The sequence below is a fragment of the Chaetodon auriga genome, chromosome 7 (assembly GCF_051107435.1).
Source record: "Chaetodon auriga isolate fChaAug3 chromosome 7, fChaAug3.hap1, whole genome shotgun sequence".
Taxonomy (NCBI): Eukaryota; Metazoa; Chordata; class Actinopteri; order Chaetodontiformes; family Chaetodontidae; genus Chaetodon; species Chaetodon auriga.
This window is the reverse complement of record NC_135080.1, coordinates 23,483,312-23,503,386: the sequence shown is the minus strand read 5'-3', so window position 1 is coordinate 23,503,386 and position 20,075 is coordinate 23,483,312. Positions and strand designations below refer to the sequence as shown.

General features: G+C 44.0%; 1 protein-coding gene across 1 annotated transcript; it reads left to right on the top strand.

The window, feature by feature from the left end:
- The first annotated feature begins 1,184 nt into the window (after nt 1–1,184).
- On the top strand, nt 1,185–19,037 carry chrd (chordin). Its single transcript, XM_076734332.1, has 21 exons — nt 1,185–1,593; nt 4,000–4,103; nt 4,304–4,430; nt 6,189–6,341; nt 6,606–6,723; nt 7,024–7,111; nt 8,169–8,310; nt 8,592–8,729; nt 8,827–8,909; nt 10,632–10,779; nt 12,195–12,301; nt 12,972–13,251; nt 13,424–13,665; nt 13,781–13,894; nt 15,098–15,289; nt 15,451–15,544; nt 15,742–15,798; nt 16,016–16,119; nt 16,370–16,633; nt 17,478–17,571; nt 17,920–19,037. The coding sequence occupies exons 1-21, from the start codon at nt 1,452–1,454 to the stop codon at nt 17,982–17,984; spliced, it is 2,856 nt and encodes a 951-aa protein (XP_076590447.1). The 5' UTR covers nt 1,185–1,451; the 3' UTR covers nt 17,985–19,037.
- The last annotated feature ends 1,038 nt before the right edge of the window (nt 19,038–20,075 follow it).

The window sequence follows — 20,075 nt, the reverse complement described above, 5'->3', positions numbered from 1 at the left end:
TTGCTCAACAGCTCAGCTTTGTTTGATGGGAACATTTCCCAGATCTAAATAGGCTGAAATAAATTTTGCTTGTTGATGTTGTGAAGCTCCACACTGGCCACAAGTGAGTTTTAAAAGATTAGAGGTTCAATGGCTTCTGGCACCTGTATCCACGTGTGGGGGGGCTGGAAGGGTAACTAAGTCTTAATAAATGGGATTTTGAGTGGAGTCATCCAGGTGAGCTTTTAAGCAAGCTAAAAGAAGCAGTTTGAGATGTGAAAGAGGACAGAGGTTTGCAGAGGGCCAGGACAAAGTGAAACGGCTTGCTTTGAGGTATTCCAACTATTTTCATTTGTTTCTGTTAAGTCACTTAGGTCTCAGCTCCAAACACACTTGAAAATATAGATGGTGTGGCCAATCTCACTCACACACACACACACACACACACACACACACACACACACACACACACATTCCTTACTGTACATGATGTGGTGATTCACACTTTCTCTCCACAGGAGCTCTGATGCAGTTTCTGGCTTATCGGTGTCAACTGACTGAAGTGTGGCACCCAACAAACTGAGCAGATCCCTTAGGGTTTTATCACTGCGGCAGAGTGTGAAAATCGAAGCATAAATACCATAAATCTATGAGGAGGCCATATGACAAACAATCAAAAGAGCACAACAAATAAATAAAGCAGCATTTGGTACCATCACCGAAATAACAATAACAATATGATAACATTTTGTTGCCTCTAACATAAGGCTACTTAAATGATCAAATATTCTCAATAAGTCAAGTAAACCAGCAAATGATCTCAGTAAATGCAAAATACCAGTTAATCTATAATTTTTAATCAAAAGCAAAAAGATTACATTTTATGGGAAGCCTTATTCTTTCTGATGAAATGACATTCAGTCTCTCACTCTTTCACTGATAATATAGCTTCACTCAGTCCCTATATTATTATTATTTATTTTATTTTTTTTAAAGTGAAGTTTTGGTATGGAATGAATCAGACACAGGCTCTTTTCCATATCTTAACTGTTTGTGAATTGATAGGGGCGTCAATTTCCCTTTCCATCACCAACCCCCACCTCCACCCATCACCCATCCCACCCCTCATCTGCCCCCCTCCTCCCGGCCGGTGGCTGCTTCAAGCTGTCAGGGAAGCAGGCTATAAAGCAGAAAGGGACGGGACTGTGAGGAGGCTGCTGGTGCTGAGGGACGACATACGGTACAGCTGACTGCGCTGTCTTCGGAAAACCACGGCCTGACTGAAACTCGGATGATCTAAAACAGGAGACTTTCCAACTAATAACCACGACTACTTGGATGTAAGGAGGAAACCTACGTTTTTTGTGACGGGGTGCAGTTAGTCGCTTCTAAGTCGACACTGGCTTCCTAAAGTACGCGCTATCGGAAGTTTGCGGGGAATATTTTGGGGAAAGACGAGACGGAGGTTTGGGATGCTGGCTCCCCGCGCGCTCCGCTCTTTGCTGTGCGTGCTGAGCTGCGCGTGGCTACACACCGGAGCGGCCTCGCGACTGAAGTCTCCTGCTCTGCCCATCCAGTCAGAGAGAGAGCCGCTGCCCTCCAAGGGCTTGTCAGGTAAGAGAGCCGGCATATTTATTTTAAAGCTTGCACACCTTTGTTCCCTGGTATTCCAAACGTTTTGTGTTTGGCTCTATACAGTGCTATTGTGTGAGATAGTCAGTAGAACCAGCACAAGATAGAAGCAAAACTCCCTTCAAAATGTGTCGTTTTTAACGTGAACAGTTCTGGAAAGATCGGGTCTTTGAAAGTCTGAAGTGACTATACCTTTAGAATGAACTGAGAGGAGCCAGTCGTCATTTCGGCTAACATCCAATACAATAAGCAGCATTCATTTTACTAACAATTTCACGCATTAAAGCGAATTGCATCTCCTATTCATGATGGTTTTGACCCAACACACGCCGAGGGGGGCAGCATCGAGCGCTAAATCACAATTTAAAAGTCCAGATTATTTAGAAGGGAGTGCTATAAGTTGATATAACAATCAAGCCGAACTGCAATGAGCACACGATTACCATTCAAAGTTAGTGTAAGTATGACCTGTACACATATTTTGCCTAAAAAAAATTAGAAATCTTTAAATTGCGAGATTTCTTGATGAAGTTTGGGTTGTTGTGGTGCGTGCGCGCGCCGGGGCCAGGTTATGACCTGGGTTCAGCCCAGTAACCGGCCCAATAGGCCAAGTCGCTAACGTTTTCAAAATATTAGCGCATAACATTTACAGCTGACTTAAACGAACTGTTTTTCTTAACTTGTCCCACTGTGATGCCATAGAAAGCTGACCCCTTTTTCGTGAATTTCCATATTTCCCGTCCCTGCCTGAATTGCTTCATGTGTAAACTAGCGGCAAACATCTGAGTCATAACCACAGTGAATGCCATTTGATTCATGTGTGAAAGCCCCTACGCACAAAGCTCATTGCGGTTTTTATAAGGTAACTACTCTGGAGTTCAAAACTGTGGGAACTCCACGTTAACCCCCTCCTTAACGCGTAATTCTATGTTGGAAACTGTAATCAATCGACTTTCCATTACAAGCGCTGGCTCCTCCGAGATGATTTATGTCAGCAGAGACAGAGGTGGCAGGAAAAGCGAGGGGATCACAGTTTGGCTCCCTTTAACTGGACTGGACTGTTTAAAGTGTGTAGTCACTTTAATGAAAGAATAATGTGAACCAGGTTGGTAGCAGTGAGCAAGGCAAGGCATCAGATCGAGTGAAGTTGGCGAGGGGCGACATTACGATTGATGTGTGTGTGTGTGTGTGTGTGCAGTCAGACAAGGGCTCTCACCACACACACTGCTCACAGGCACTTATCCCATCCAAAAATCCCTGTAATATTCCTGTAGTAACACAGCATGACTAACACTCAATTATGATTTTAGTATAGTAATAATAACGCTAAAAGCTATTTTTATCTCCGGTAACATCAATACACGGTGCAGTCCCTATATATTAGAACAGTGATGTGTTTTGTATAGTTATGGCTATACTCCAGCACACTGGGTTTCAAGTGAAACAATGACTATGATGTGCTGTCTTTGAGCTTCGACAGTGTTCACAAACATGTTGGGTGAGTAAGGAGCTGTAGCCCCTTTTTAACTTTGGGGCTATTGTGGAATAAAGGACTTTAGTTTTTCCATGTTTCATCTGATGTGGATGTGCACTCAAAGCCCTCACTCATGTAGTCTCTTACTCATTGTTTCATTTTGCTTGCAATATGCTGATGAGCCAAAACAAAAAAAACAAAAAAAACTGTCTAATGTCATAATCCCTTTAGTATGTATGTACGTACACCCTTGCATGAGTTTATTGTAAACTGCTATTTCTTACCCTCTATTGTTTCCTTTGTTTGCATTTACACTGCGCCTTCAAAATGTATTTAATCACTTCATAAAAGTTCTTTTCAAACAAGGTTTGGCCAACACTATTTCACATATTTCTGGGAATCTCCCTTAATCTTTTGGTGGAAATTTGAATGTCTCCCATGTCTGCTCTGCTCATGGATCATTTAGATGAAGCAGGATGCAAGGTTGAGTCCCAAAACTCACGAGGCATTCAGGGAGTTTCAGTTGCCTCCAACATGCCTGGGCAGTGAGCTATGCGAGATTTATTTGTAGTTAAATCTGAAAATGGGCACAATGGCTCGGCCTGTACAGTTTGTCATCTTGCATGACTGACACTTAATAAAAGCCTTGCAGCTGCACTTTTTCTTGCTCTTTATGCAAGTCAGTTAAAATACCTCAACTAAATTCTTGCTCTATGTGCGCCCCATAATTAACTTTAGTGCAATTAAAAGGGACAGACCTCATATATAATCATATAATTTCACTTAATTTCTTATTGAGAGTGTCTCTGGTTTGGAAAGAGCCAAAAATTGTTATCATAACTATCCGATGTTGCACCCTGAAGACCGCCTTGTACGATGACAGCCATGTGTAATCAGCAGTGTTTGTGTTACAGGATGCTCATTTGGAGGCCGATTCTATTCTCTGGAAGAGACATGGCACCCAGATCTGGGGGAGCCCTTCGGTGTCATGCACTGTGTCCAGTGCTACTGTGAACCTGTAAGTTTTGTCTCACTGTGACTTCTCTCTCAATGTGTCGCTCTCACCTAGTATCTGTGCAGTAGCAGGTTGAACTAGCTCTAACTCCAGATGAATTTGTAATCAACTGTTGCCCCAGAAAGGCATAACTCTTCGTTGTGTATTCAGATGAGATTTGGTCAATGACCGATGTGTCTGTTTCTCTGTTGTTATCCTGGCAGCAAAAGAGCCGTCGTGGCAAGGTGTTTGGGAAAGTCAACTGTAAGAACATCAAACAGGACTGTCCAGACCCAGACTGTGATGATCCCGTCCTGCTCCCTGGGCACTGCTGTAAAACCTGTCCCAAAGGTAATCATCTGCTGACCCACTCTCTCCACTCTAGCTGTCCTAAATGCATGAAATAGTCAGCTGAGAAAACAAGCGAAGCACAGCTTAAATTGCTGCAAAAACCTCATGGGAAAACAGCAAAAATGAATTACTTGCAGTTGTTCCCCTCAAGGGCTTCTTTTCTTTTCGTCTTTTTGTTTATTCTTTGTTTGATTCATATCTCTATTTTTCTTCCCCTCCTCCCTCCCAGTCTATCTCCGTCTTTCCCTGTTGCACTCCCAGTTCTTTTGCCCCCCCCAGTTAGTCTTTACAGTCGTCGCAGGTCAATTGATTTTCCATTCAGCAACATCAAATGGACATTTTCTCTAACCAGCCACAACTCAAAGTACCACCCATCAATTTAACCTCATTCACACATTGCCACTTGTCTACACACTGCTGGGCGCACAGTTCCACCTTATTAGAGAATTAAAGCTCCACATGGTCACAAACTCACACATACACAGGGTGGGTCCTCATGCTGTGCTGTTATTCAGCAGATTGGGTGTTTTTCTACGCTGTGTGTCTGGTAATGGAATGGAAAGTAAAGGTAAAGCACTGTGTGGACAACACTGTGCTGTGTGTGTGTATGTGTGTGAATTGAATTGGACAGGCCCAGGATTGTGTGTGTGTTGTGGTCAAGTTTTAAGGAAAAGGTTGAGTGTGTTTGTCTTAGCTTTGGCACCAAAGCAGCTAGTATGTTTGTGCAAGTGATGGAAAATGGTGTGTGTGTGTTTGTGTGTGTGTTTTTTTATATGTGTGTGTGTAATGTGGTGCACCTGAGGATACAGTGTAAGTGGGGAGAAGTGAGAGTGACACTACCCAGAAGCCCTTGAGTGTGCCCAGTGGAGCAGAGGACTGAGGGAGTGAGAGAAGAATGATGAGATTTGAGTTTGTGTGTGTGTGTGTGTGTGTGTGTGTGTGTGTGTGTGTGTGTGTGTGTGTGAATCAGACACCAAGAAAGAAAACAGACAGTCCAGTCAATCTCCTCAGAAAATTGCCTTGGAGAAATAAAGTTTAGGTGACTAAGAGCCAGTGTGTGGTTTTCTTTCTCAGGATCATGTCAGAGAACTCTATTTGGCTGAATGATCACCACTGCATTTGTCACTGTGTGTGCTTGTGTGTGTGTGTGTGTGTGTGTGTGTGTGTGTGTGTGTGTGTGTGTGTGTGTGTGTGTGTGCGCAAAGCAGTCTACACATTACATCAAGACGCACAGCAGTCTGTGTGGAACAGCAGGTCATTGTTGGGATCACACGCCAGTGTCACTCCCAATTCTCCTTAAGCTCTTCAGCTTCAAGAGACTACCATGGTTAGTTACCCCTGGCTGAGAGAGAGAGAGAGAGAGGAAGTGAGGAAGACAGAGAGAATGCACTGTAGCCTTCTGACATCCTCCAAATCGTTCCGTCTTCCCATCCCTGCTCTGTAATTTCTGTCTTGCTCAACCTGGATTTGTGTGCAGTTTCTCTCTGGCTGCTTATGTCTACACCTTTCACACTCCTTATCCACACTGAAAATGCAATCAAATGAAAAATGGAGGTCAGACGATGATTTAGTCTCCTCTGTGTGCCAGACTTTGAGAACGATGTAGCAGAATGTGTTTTGAAATGCTTTGGTTCACTTGGTTTATCTTGCCAGATAATGAAAGGCAGATACTGAACGTCTTTATAAGAAACCAGAACACTGCTACTGCTAAGTCTTACTGTAGCAAGTATCTCTGTCTTAACTTTTTTCCTTCTGCAGGTGTGGATGACAAGAAACAGACAGACTCTGTGCTGGACAGCTTTGAGTATTTCCATGAGAAGGGCAAAGAGAAGGAGGATGACCTCCACAAATCTTACAATGACCGATCCTACCTGAGCTCGGAGGAGGTGGGTCCCGGGGAGAGCCGCACTGGTGAGTAGGAGCACCCACAGACAGATGGACAGACCACCAGCACGCTAACATTAAAACACAGTGGACTGCTATTTGTAACGCCGGCATAAATATCTGTACATAACTAATGAAACTCTAAAGATGATACATGCATCACAGAGCACATTCATGCAGGGCTCCCATTCATGCGTCACAAACACGCAGGATAATAAAAGCAACGTACACAGGAATGCGCATGATGGCATATGTTAAGTAAGCGCCTATCTAACACTCTCTCTTCTGCAGACTTTGTAGCAGTGTTGACAGGAGTGATAGACTCATGGCTGCCCAGCTCCAGTGGTGTTGCCAGAGCTCGCTTCTCTCTGACCAGAACGAGCATGACCTTCTCCATCACATACCAGAGGTAAAAAACACAGTGTGTCACAGCTAAAACGATTACTTCCTTAAATGTTCTCTTCCTCTTCTGATCAGCCTCAGTAGCATCACTGCTCATCTGTTCCTCCTTTCCAGCTGTTCTATTGTGTGTCTCAAACAAATGTGTGTTTAGATTGTCCTATATAAAATGCAGCACAGGCTCTGTGTTGTTTCAACTATAATTTTGTTGAAGTGGTCAGCATTAATAAATACTAAGATTAAGTCATTGAAAACAATTATATGTGAAATGTTTTTCCGTTCAATCTCTCGGTCTTCCCTTACGTTTCAGAATGAGCCGCCCCAGTAAAATAATCTTCCGGGATTCAGATGGGACCACTGCTTTTGAGTACAGAGTCCCCAAGGGACAGTCAGACATGGTAAGACATCACAGAAATAGAAAGTCATCTCTTGCTTCCGTTGCTTGTGTCAGTGCTGCTTTCATTATGTGTGTGTGTGTGTGTTTCCTGAGAGAGGTGAGAGGTACTGGTGTGAAGAATGTGCTCACTGTTCATACCAGCTCTGACTTTATGCTCAGGCTCTCTCCTATAACTCATTCTGCGATAATAAACAATAAACACACTCGTAGACACGCACATACATACAGAGTGACATTTCCTTTCTGCTTCGTTAGCTCTTTCTAAACATCGCAGTCTGATTGCAGTAAACATCAGCACACACTCACTCAAAAGGTAACACGAGGGAGAAACCACTCTCCGCTCAGAGGAGTACAACACTAAGTTTAGTAAAAGGCCAATATTATCCTGATAAATCAGTAAACTGATATGTTGGTGTAACAGTAGTACCCATGCATGCATGTCCACATACTCCCGAAGGCCTGGCTCCATCACTACACATCATTTCCTGCCAAGATACACACATCTCCTCATTCCATTTCAGACCAGAACACTCAAACACTGTTGAGCGAGGCAGGAGCCCCCTAAATACAGGTCCCAGAAATTGGCCTATTATTATTTTTAGATAAATGTCAGTGTCAAGCACCAGAGGACCTTAGAGAAAACACTCCAGTGCAAAAAAGGAAGAGAGTGGCCAGAGGGGGGGTTTGCTGGAGCAAAACTTTTGGAAAGAGAATTTTTCACATGTTACATCACTGCTTAGCAGGGAGACAGAGAGTATCGCTAATTAAAATGGAGATTACCCTTGAACTGAAAGTTATGAGGTGCCGGCACACTGCCACATTTCTTCCCTCTACTCTCAGGGAGAAGTAGTGGTTTTATGCTGAAGGTTTGCAGCAGAGGGTTGAGAATACAAACATACAGATGGCCTGATGTATTTAGCAGATGTGCATGTGATGTCTGTTTGGATGTGTGTTTGTCTGTGTGCCGTTTTCATTTCTGAGAGATATATCAAAATGTTTGGAGATGACTATTGTAACGATACTGTGTATTACCTGCCTGTGCCTGTGTGTTTCTGTAGATCTGCGGAGTATGGAAGAACCTGGCTAAGCCCGTAATACGACAGCTGCAGTCTGAGCAGATGCGCATCAGCATGACGTTATCGACGAGCAGACGAGACGAAGTGGAGGGGAAGATCATCAAACACAGGGCGCTGTTTGCTGGTATGTGTGCTTGTGGGATATTGTAGCGTCCTGATGGATCATTATTTTTTGTTAAGTTTCTTTAGACATGTGCTTGTCTTTTTCTTTGTGTTGTGGTACACAATAAACTCAATATTTACAAAGCACTGGAAATGTATACGTTCTCATGTATCTTAAAAGGCCCTGTGTGGATTAATGCAGCTACAAAGTGTGGGCTTTGTTTACAGACTAGTATTTAGATAGAAGTCCTGTAAGAAAGTGCAGATACTCAGTATGGTAATGTGCATGTGTCTTGTGTACAGAGACATTCAGTTCCACGCTGACTTCGGAGGAGGAGAATTCAGGCATGGGAGGCATCGCCATGTTGACGCTAAGTGACACAGAAAACAACCTCCACTTCATCCTCATCCTTCAAGGCCTCATCAGACACAAAGACACAGGTGAGAATCCAGACAAAGAAGGAAGAGAGGGTCGGCACTGAAATGTAGAGAAAATTTTAGGTTTGACGGTGAGAAAACTGTCTCTGTGTCTCCTCAGAGCCCCTCGTGGTGCCCATCCGAGTCCAGCTTGTATACCGCCAACACATCCTGAGAGAGATCCACGCAAACATCACCTCTCACGTGAGTAACATAACCATGGTCTTCAGTTTGGCATGGGGTTTTTAAGACCAGCAGTCAAAGCTGTTGTAAGAAATATTTTTATCTTCATGCTTGAGAATTCTTTAACTGTTCAAAAAATAGACATACTCTGTGTTTGCCACAAAGTATTTGGAAAAACAATAAATCAAAAAACCCAATATTCAGCCCGAAATAAGTGGGAGGTTTTAGGGAAAAGTCCTATCTGGGACAGACGGTGAATTTAAGGGGTGACTGGAGGTTGTTGTCGGTTAGGAACATATGACACAGCAACACACTCACACTCCCGGTTCCCCCCACCCCTCCTCTCCCAGACGGATGTGGTTTGGTCACCACATCCCAATGCAGTTGTTGCCGCCGCTCTGATCACAGTTAACTGCCCTGAGACATGACAAGAAAAACTGGATGGAGAGGAAGAGTTAGGGGAAAACAAGAGAAGAGAGAAAGTGTGTGAGAGGAGCTCTTGCAGGAGACAGATGTGAGCGAGGGATGAGAGACGCAGAGGAAAGAGTGGAGAGACTGGGGAGGTAGAGAGGATGGACTGCGTACACACTCCTCACACATGTCAGTGGTTAGTGGTCTGTGGGCTGAGATGGATGGAGGGAGGAAGAGGAGTGATGAAAGGCGGGTCTGTTTTGAATTCTGCCAGGAATTGCGTGAAGGGCCGATGCGCCTCTTTCGAGCCTAGCGGTGAGAGACACCGTCCGTGAAAAATATGTGAAACTTTTGAGCTCAGCAACTTGCCACATGACCCCTCAAAGTGTCCTTGAGCAAGATGCTGCAACCCAAACCACCGGCTCATTTTAACTATAGCTGAGAAACAGCATATAAACAGCACAATGTAGCCGAAGAGGATACTTGCCTTTATTTATTTCTAAATACACTCATACATAAGCAAACACATTTGAGTGTTGCTGTTCTGCCCAATTTACACAAAACCCCAATATATCCTTTTGCATCCTGCTTCCCTTTCAGTATTCTATCCATTCAGTTTCCCCAACATAAGTCACCTTCCCTCTGCCCAGCCCCTTCTCCGTCCCCACTCTGTTTTGGCTCCTCGCTGTGTGGATTTATGGTACAAGTATATTTATATTGAACTGAGGCCCTGAGGTCATAAAAGTAACATTTCTTCAACACGCTCGTACATCTGTCCTATTAATCCCACATTTCTCAGCGTCCTGACCGGCCCCTCCTGCTTTCTCAGAGTCCAGTTTGCCTGCTTGAAATTAAACCTCGCTCAATATGAAACATGCTCAGGCAATGCAATACATATTTTTGCCCCGGGGTTAAGTGTGTGCATCTGAGAGCAATGATTTAAAATCATGTGTTTTTAAGAAATATAGCAATTTGTGTTCTTAGTGGCTTTTGACTTTGTGGTACCTTTGTGATTGTTGAATTAATCCTGTCTTGAGGAGATTTAACTGTCCGGGGATCTGTTTTGCTCTCTTTGCTCATCTCATCTTTGTTTGGTATAAACTGAGGGGATAAATTCATTTCAGTCGGAAACATGGCACCACTGTGTCTTCCGTCTAACGAAGTTGGGGTTGGTTACTCTGGTAACCTGTCAGTGTTGTACTAACATCATGTCAGCAAGATCTTAATGGCACAGTAACAGTTTTCAGTTCTGGTATTGAAAAGGCATTGTTTACAATGGACCATGGTCTTATATTTATCCACTTGTTGATCTAACTGTTTCAATCTGTGCAGGACCCAGACTTTGCGGAGGTGCTGACAGACCTGAATAGCCGCGAACTGTTTTGGTTATCTCGTGGTCAGCTGGAGATCGCCGTGGCAACAGAGGGTCAGGATCCCCGGCAGATCTCTGGCTTCATCACTGGCAGGAAATCTTGTGACAGTAAGTGTCCCCTGCAGTGAAACACCTTAACACGGGTGAAATGAAAACGTCTTTTCTCGTCTCTCTTGACATGACTCCAGCAAGGTGAAACACTGTAGAGGCAACAAAGTCAGAGGCTGCTGAGAATGTGTTTTGCTTCGTAGTTGGCTTGTGCTTGTCCATCTGTGGCTGTTTTTGTCATTCTCCTCTATAAATACTTGCTCTCTTTCTTTGTGCCTCCATCCTTTCAAGTCTTATCGCTGGGGGAAAACCATGTTTATAGACCTTCTGGTGGACTTGGTGGCCCACCAAGACTGTGTATGCATGTCTGTCCATGTGTGTTTGTGACAGACACAAAGAAAGACAGACAGAGGTTTTAGGAATGTTGTGCACAGCCCAATCGTCTGAAACCGTTAAAGCATGCACACATGGTCTTTTCATAGGACACATACTTGAACGTGATCATTGAACATCAAGGTGTTCGGCACTTTGAAACACCCTGAAAGACGCTTTTATTGTCTAAAATACACAAATACCTGCACACAAACAGACACAAATAAACACAAAGATGTTTTTTTAAGTCCAAGTTTTGCACACCAAAACAGAGTGGTGCTGCCAAGGTCACAGTCTGCTGGACCTGACTCTCCATGCTGGTGTTCCAGTGCTGTGATTAACAGCTTGACGTTATGTGTGAAGAATTCAAACCCAACACACTCCTTTCCCGCTCTCCCTCTCCTTTCTCCCCCTTCTCTTTCCCGCTCTCCCTCTCTCATTCTTTCACTCCGTCCCTTCATGTCTCGAGCCCATCCCGTCTTTGCCGTCATTCCCCCTCTCTGGCTTTTTTCTGTCTTCGTGTCATTTTCAAAATGTTTCTCTGCACTTTTCTCATCCCTCTCTCTTACTCATTCCCTCCTGTCGTCTCAGCTCAATCTTCCTAAGCCTGCTGCATTCAACAAGGGTTACCTCATTCCAAGGCTTAACCTTGGGTGGGTTTTTTGTGTGTGAGTGTGTGTGTGTGTGTATGTGTGTGTGTGTGTGCCATACAGTGCAACAACATGTATGTTTTTGGCCCCTTGTGCAGCACACAGTTACACAGGCAGCAGACACACCTCCTGATTAGAGGTTCAATTGAATCTGTCCCCTCCATGACTCTTTCTTGAAGAAAGGGGTGACATTATGGGTATGTGGCTTCGATGTGTGTGTGGTTGCAGAACGTGAGGGAATGTAATGTAGCCCCCTTCCTCTCCCTCCCTGATCCAACCAGCAAATTTTAACATGACAGAAATCATTGCCTCATCTCGCATGCTGTCAGGCTTTACTATGGTTTAAGGGAGGGGATACTCCGAGGGGAAAAGTGATGGTTTTAGATAAGTCATTTGAGCAGGAATGTACTCTAAAGTGGATTTTTGATATTAATCTGTCTTTGTCTGGCATAGCTATTCAGAGTGTGTTGTCCAGCGGTGATGCATTGACGCCAGGGAAGACAGGAGGCGTGGGATCTGCAGTGTTCAACCTCCATGATAACGGCACACTGGACTACCAGGTATGGATTTGTCCACTATGAGGGAGATAGTTGTTTGACTTTTTTAGGATTATAGTTTATGATTATAAACTTTAACCTTAGAATGCACTACACATTTACACATTTAAGATAATAAATATTTAGTTCTTATATCTTGTTGGTATGGCCAATTATGGTAGAACACTATAACTGGCACAAAAAGTCAGTAAACCACTCGCCAGTCTTCTATCCAAAAAGATAAATGTCACCAGTCTCACTCAAATTTAGTTTTATGGAGTCTCCTCCACAAAACATGGCATTGAAGTCTCTGAACAATAAAAAACCAGGCCAGAGCACATTAACATCTTTATTAGCACACTTTTCCCTTTGCACTGGCATCAGATCTCAGATCAAACAATCCAATCATTAAATAAGGATCCCCTCCAGACACTGTTGGGCACTATATATCTCCCACTTTACTGAAAAGCTTTCACGACACACTTGTGTAAGTTGAATATTGGACCACAACTGGATTCCAAGCGAGATTCATGTCACAAAATCCTGCTGGTGCATTCTCCTGTCAAACTCAGATTTCAGCAGCTCAATGTGAAAACAACCTTCAAGTGACAAACTCTGCACATACATCATTCTGCAATGAAACACAAACACCCAGCTGAGGGGACTTCGACCTTTTCTCCCTCTCTTCCTCCAGGTTCAGGTCGCAGGTCTCACCAGTGACTTCGTTGGCCTCACTATTGAGTTGAAGCCGCGGCGGCGAAACAAGCGCTCTGTGTTGTATGACTTGACACCGGAGTACAACAAGGCCACAGGCCAGGCGCAGGGCAGCTGGAGTCGTCTGGAGGCTCGACACATCCACATGCTGCTGCAGAATGAGCTGTTCATCAATGTGGCCACGACACACAGCCAGGAAGGGGAGCTGAGAGGGCAGATTAAGGCCCTGCTCTACAATGGCCTGGAGGCACCCAGACATGGTACAGATCAGTGGAAGCAAGGGAGAGAGAAGGGCAGGGGTGGCATTGATGGGCGGGAGGTCATAGAAACCATAATATACATGGAAATCCATGCTTTACATGCTACAGCTTTCTAAATGCTTTCAAGCCCTGGATGCACACTTCATTAAAACGTTATTAACGCTTCTTTCAGACTTGCCCGTTCCTCTGGCTGGCCACTTTGTGTCTCCACCAGTAAGAACTGGCGCCTCTGGCCACGCCTGGGTGTCAGTGGACAAACAGTGTCACCTGCATTATGAGATCATTGTTGCGGGCCTCAGCAAGGCAGACGACCTCACTGTGAATGTCCACCTCCATGGATTGGCAGAGATCGGCGAACTAGACGACAGCAGCACCACTCACAAGAGGCTGCTGACTGGCTTTTATGGCTCTCAGGTACATCAGTGTACACACACGCAAACACATACAAAATAATGTAAATATGTGCATAGATGGACACAAAAATTCACATATACAGAAACACACTCAAGGACTCTCTACTCTCCTCCAGGCTCAGGGAGTGTTAAAGGACATCAGTGTTGAATTACTGCAACACCTGGACCAAGGAACAGCCTTCGTCCAGGTCAGCACCAAGATGAACCCCCGAGGAGAAATACGAGGACGGGTATGTAAACAAAAGCTACAACATTACATTCATTTGTGGTTCAGATTTTTCAAGTTCACTATTCATTTTGAAATAGTTTCCTCTGTCAGATAGAGCAGGCCAGGGTTTGCTCTCAGGCTTGGAGAGTTGCCAGTTTTCTAAAACATTTCCATGAGTCTCTCTTTTCTGCAAAGGATTTTAGTCTCCCAATTAGAGGCACCAGTCCTGACCATATTGATATTTTTTGGCATGACAAGTACTTAAAGATCGGGAACTTTGTTATGAAAGATCAGTATTAAATACAGAAAGTTAGAAATTGAATGCAAAACTTTGGACAATTGTGACATAATTGTTTTACAACCACAGCACAATGACCTTATCCCCAAGTCTTTTTTACTACTACAAGACAACCATAACACAATAAAATGATGCAAGCTAGTCCACCAGCACAACAAGGCACAAAAAGGAGGGATTAGATCAGTTAGTGCTCCAACTTCTAAAAATAATTTGAGGTCATTAGCTGTAGTTGCACAGAGCAAATCTTTTAACAATGGTCATGCTGTAGAGTGCTAAAATGTCAGAAAATACCTCAAAGAAATTGGAACCATGTCAAAAAATCAGTTTGTAGCCCCAAACCTAAGAGTCCTTGTGGTCTCGTTTGACCGTCTGAGTGGTTATGTGCCTGTGTGATTGCTCATTTAGTGCTTACCAGCCCACACAAACACACACTTTCACTGGCAGGTGCTGTCTGCTTGGAGAGACTTTGTTGAAAAGTAAAAGTTTTATTGCGGCTCAGAAGCACACACAGGCGCAGACCACAGTTGCCCACAAACGTATTTGTGGCTTTGCAGGTGTAGTGGTTGATGAGGTCTTTGAGGCTGCCAGGTACTAACAGGGAAAGTGATGACACACACACACTACAGGGTTCAGCTGTTTTAATAGCAAACAGGTCCAACACATAAACAGCCATCTGCTTGGGAGCACAGAAACGCTCCATTTAGGAACAATTAACAAGTCAGCATGACACCAGCCTTGAGTCAGGTGTGGCCAGCAGTTCTCTGATGTCCTAACCATCCTTTCTCTTTTCTTTGCCTCTCTTTCATTCTCCTCCCCTTCATCTCAACACACATCACCCACCCTTACATCTACCTCCTGCTGCCTTCTTGTGTTTCTTTCGCACCCGTCTATCTCCATCTATCTCTTCTTTTCGTTTCTTCTCTCCAGGTCCATGTGCCAAACAACTGTGAGTTCGGGACCAGAGGGGATGTTGAGGAGGCTGAGTTTGATGACCTCTTTGTGAAGGACCCCGAAGAGCTGAAGAAAGATCCCCATACCTGCTTCTTTGAGAACCAGCACCACGCTCATGGCTCCCGCTGGACTCCCAACTACGACAAGTGTTTCTCCTGCAGCTGCCAGGTAAAGGCACCAAACGCAAAGGCAGCAATTCAAGCTCTTAGTTCTCTATTTTGGCACTGAAATGTTAAGGCATGTGAAGAGAAGCTGGGAAATAAATTAGGTTGCAGTCTTTGGGAAGCACATCTAAGGATTGGACTTAACTTCCTGCATATTTTCTGCAGAAACGAACTGTGATCTGCGACCCAGTCATCTGTCCGGTGCTGACCTGCTCCCGAACCATTCAGCCTGAGGACAAGTGTTGCCCCATCTGTGATGGTGAGACAGAGTTTGGTTGTACCTGACATATATCAATGTATGTGATGTCATGTTTTACAGGGGTTATGCTGCTTTGAGTCCTTGTTTGTGTGCAGATTTTATTGTTTTGGTTGAATTCCCAAAGCACTCCCCACACCAATCATAAAGTTGAAAACTAATTTGTTTTTTTATGTCTCCATTTCCTTTTTCCTGTTCAGAGAGGAAGGAGCCCAAGGACATGAAAGCTCCAGAGAGGGTAGATGAACATCTTGAGGGTAGGTACTACCTCTCCTCTCTCTGACTTAGCTTCCCTCTGATTCTCTTTGTTTTTTTCTTTCACAATTTTTCTTTCTTTCTTCTCTTGTATTGTGTCTTTTTCCATCCTTGTGTCACCATACGGTATGAATTTCCACTCAGTTCCCCAGTTAAAAGTCATTCAGGCATTTTCTTTCTGGCTGTCCTCAGTAACCTTGTTTCTTTCCTTTCTCTCAGGTTGTTACTTTGAAGGAGACCAGAAGATGCACGCCCCAGGAACCACATGGCATCCCTTTGTACCTCCCTTTGGCTACATTAAATGTGCTGTCTGCACTTGCAAGGTAAATATACATCAATAATCCCACCCACATCTGGCTGGATTTACTTTCCCAAAAGCCGTTAATGGATCATTTATCTTGTTTTAGACTCCAAAGAAACTGAGGCAGAAATAAATTTCTCATCAGTTCAACCTTGGGGAATGTTCAGACTTTTCAACTATTTATGTGGAAAAAAGTAATAAGTCAGCAGCATTTTATGCTTGAAAAAAAGAGTTTCTGCTAACCTGCTGCTAACGTTGCATTACATCCACAGGGATCTTCGGGGGAGGTACACTGCGAGAAGGTGACGTGTCCGGTGTTGACCTGCAGTCATCCCGTGAGGCGTAATCCCTCCGACTGCTGTAAGGAGTGTCCAGAGGAGGACAGAACTCCTGCAGGCCTGGAGCACAGCGACATGATGCAAGCAGACGGCCCGAGGCACTGCAAATTTGGCAAGAACTATTACCAGAACAGTGACAACTGGCATCCCTGGGTACCGCTGGTGGGGGAGATGAAATGCATCAACTGCTGGTGTGATGTAAGTATTGGAGATGACAAGAAACACCTCCCAAGTGCAAATATTGTTAGTTTTCTGCAATCGTACTGCAATATAAGTCAAGTTGTTGGTTATGAAAATAACTTGAAGGTAGCTCATTAAAAATGGATTGAACTAAAACCTTTTCATTACAGTAGTAAACTGATGAATCACAGATTACAGGGAGTTCAAACATAATTCTTTTAACTTTGAAAGTGCTCGGATAAGGATGATCTACAGCCTGTACTGTAGCAGATGTGTTGAACTTGTGCAGGGAGTCCTTCATCTAATTAAGATTAAAACCTTCTCTAATCAATATTTTAATCGGGCTAATTGCAGTATGTAATGTGTGTTGGCATCTTTCAGCTCATTGTTTTGCTTTACAGTCGGCAACTTCACTATTTGGTTCACTCTCGCCACTCTCATGGAAAGTTTCCAGATGCAGCAGGTCGATTTTTTTGAAAGCTCCGATAGACCCACCACAAAACCGCAGACAGACAAAGTTAGCAACCAGATGGTGAACATAGTGGAGCGTTTAGCAGCTAAAGAGCTTTTCTCAGGAGTTGGTGGAGACCAATAACAGAGCTAAAATGAGAGCGTACAAATGGCCATTTGACACTGAACAGTTTCTGATTTAGTATGCAGAGTCTATGCCTGTACTTCCTCACATCCTGACATTCCTGTCATATTGGAAGAAGCTTTGCGATCTGGCATTACAATGCATGAGAGGAGTATCCTTCCCCATCTCACACTGTGGTGGACATTCCTGTCATACTTGTGTCTCTTTCACCTGTACCTCTACATTTTGCTTCTTTTCACTTACTCACCTCTTTCTTCTCTTCCACAGCATGGTGTGACTAAGTGTCAGAGGAAGCAATGTGCAGTACTGACCTGCACCAACATCACCCGTGGAGAGGGCACATGCTGTCCTGAATGCCTTGGTGAGCAGCAAACACACACAAAACAGCAGCAGGTGCTAGACTGACATATCTGAGTATTTTACAAGGCAGCATACTTTGCCTCAGATCTGATCCAGGTCCCTTGCTGGCCACTAATGTAATAACAATGTGTAAAATATGCAGTGAAACACCATTCATTTATACAATCATTTACAAAGTTAGCTGACCTGGTTAAGGTTTGGCTTTCAGTGGAGAGTCTTTTTTCCACTCTGACATGAGAACAAAATCCTATTTGAAGCTGTTGCCACTAAAACCTCGAGCCACATCAGTCAAACGCAGGACAAGACTCCTGCTAATTGGGTTCTAAGTAGATGTTTCTGTTCTCCATAGATTCCAAAGAGGAAGACGACCTGATGGTGAAAGTTCCAGAGAAAAGGCAGACCTGGAGACACTGATCTGTGGGGAGCCACACACCCTCTTCTACCCATTGAACCCACCCCACCACCCTGATGGACCCAAACCCAGAGCTGCACACTGGGTCTTCCCACTTCTCCTCCCCCCTCGCCCCACACCCACCCTGTTATCAGCTTCAGGATTGTAATGAACAGTGAAGAGCAGAGATGGAGGAATAATAATATTAATAAAAAAAAAACAGAAAATTTCCAAAGACTCATAAAGTGAAAGGATGAAGCCATGAAGAGGACCAGCCAGACTTCAGGAGGCCCTCTGCCTCCTGCCCTGCATTTTTGCTGGAATTTCGTTGTTTTTTTTGTTTTTTTTTGCTCAGTTTTTCAAAACAGCTCAACAGGACAAAAGGTGTAAATGTACAAATATAACAGCCATCAGTGGGATTTTCTTTCTGTCCAGCTTTGCTTTGAGTGGCAGACTTTGGTAAGATTGTGCAAGTTGTATTTCATTGACAGGGCTTCTTTTTGAAGTACAGCCTTAGCTACTGTAGCTCTCACTGCTCTCACTGGATAGAGAGAAAAAAGTTGCTTCAATCTGTATGAATGTGTTGTGAATGTGGTTGTGTGTGTGTGTGTGTGTGGGTTTTTTCTTTTTTTTTTTTCTTTTACCAGTTAAGAATCCAACTAATCGGCAATACAGAAACACACTAAACTTCCTGGGTGGCAAGGCAGGGTTCAAAAACCATACAAAAAAACATGGAAAAAGTGGCGTTCCCCGTCTCTTCAGCCAGTCCGCAGCTTCTGTTTGTTGTAAGATTCAGCTGGATGTCCATCGTGGAGGCATCAGGATCAGTGCTACGTCACTGGGAGAGAAGCTTGGAACAGCTTGTTGTTATTTCAGCGTAATACTTAAACAAACACCAGCTTTGCCTTCACCTCCTGTTGATCTCGTTGCTTCTCTGCTTTGGTTGTTCCTGTTTCGAATTAAGTAATATTTTATGAATTTTTCTATCATTGTTGTTTATGAATATGAAGCTGGTTTGTATTTTGTATTTATTGAATGGTGTGGAGACAAAATAAAAAAGATGTCGGAAGAACGGGGGAATGCCTGTGGGTTTGTTTTGGATGCTGACGCTAACCAGCATCCCCTAATGATCCGTCCCTTGTTCCCTCTTTGCATTTGTTTGTTGATTTTTCATCCTCGAGATTTTACTTTTCCACTTTGTTGCCATCTTTCTCTTTCTTCCCCTTTGTGTTTTTCTTTCCTCACAGTGTTTTTTCCCATATGGAGCTGTGATTACAGGAGGATGACAGGCCAGACTGACCCGACTTAATCCTACGCTTTTGGTTTCTCTTTCTCCATTGCTCTACCTCTGCCTCGTTACACTCTCCATCGATTCCCTTCATCATTTTCTGTGCTTTTTTTCCTCTCATCTGTAATTTTATCCTCTGTTACTTTCTTTCCTTTCTCCTCCAATCTCTCATCATTTCATCTCTTGTTGTCTTGCCCCCATTTCTTCTGTCTGTTTACTCCATATATAATTTCTTTCCTTCCCCTCCCTTCCTTTCTGTTCTTTTCTTTTCTTTTCTCTCCTTTCCATTTCTTTTCCTCCTCTCCTTTTCTCATTTGCTTTCCTCCTCAGACCACATGTGCTCAGCAATGATTTGTCCCTGACATACCTCCCCATGTACACACAGAGTGCAGACAGACTGAAACATCAACACATATTCACAGATGTACACATGTACAAACTCCTGAATCAGGAACACACACATTGCCAAAGGCCAAGCAGAATTCTTTCCAATACATGACACACATACACACACACTGGCACACACACATCTGCTACTGCACCCTGCTGGCCAAAACACAGCGTTACATCGAAGGCGCCTCCTGAAAAGCAGCTGGCTGACAGCGTGTCTGACGGCACCTGTTGACCTCCTCCAGGCACAGAGCACTCAGTGTGTCTGTGTGAACACACCAAAGGCATGTTGAAAAGTCATCATCGGGCCAGCGGGGAGAGGTGCAGGGGGGTCGTCAGAGCCGGATGGTGGAGGTCAAAGGTTAAGCACTCTGAGCTATAGTCCATGGCTGCCTGTGAACAAGCATAAGACGTGTAGCAGCCTGAGCCCTGCATC

Coding starts and splice junctions, on each gene's coding strand:
- chrd (XM_076734332.1), top strand. CDS start 1,452: ATGCTGGCTCCCCGCGCGCTCCGCTCTTTGCTGTGCGTGCTGAGCTGC. Junction 6,724..7,023: donor TTCTCCATCACATACCAGAG/GTAAAAAACACA, acceptor CTTACGTTTCAG/AATGAGCCGCCCCAGTAAAA. Junction 13,666..13,780: donor CTGGCTTTTATGGCTCTCAG/GTACATCAGTGT, acceptor ACTCTCCTCCAG/GCTCAGGGAGTGTTAAAGGA.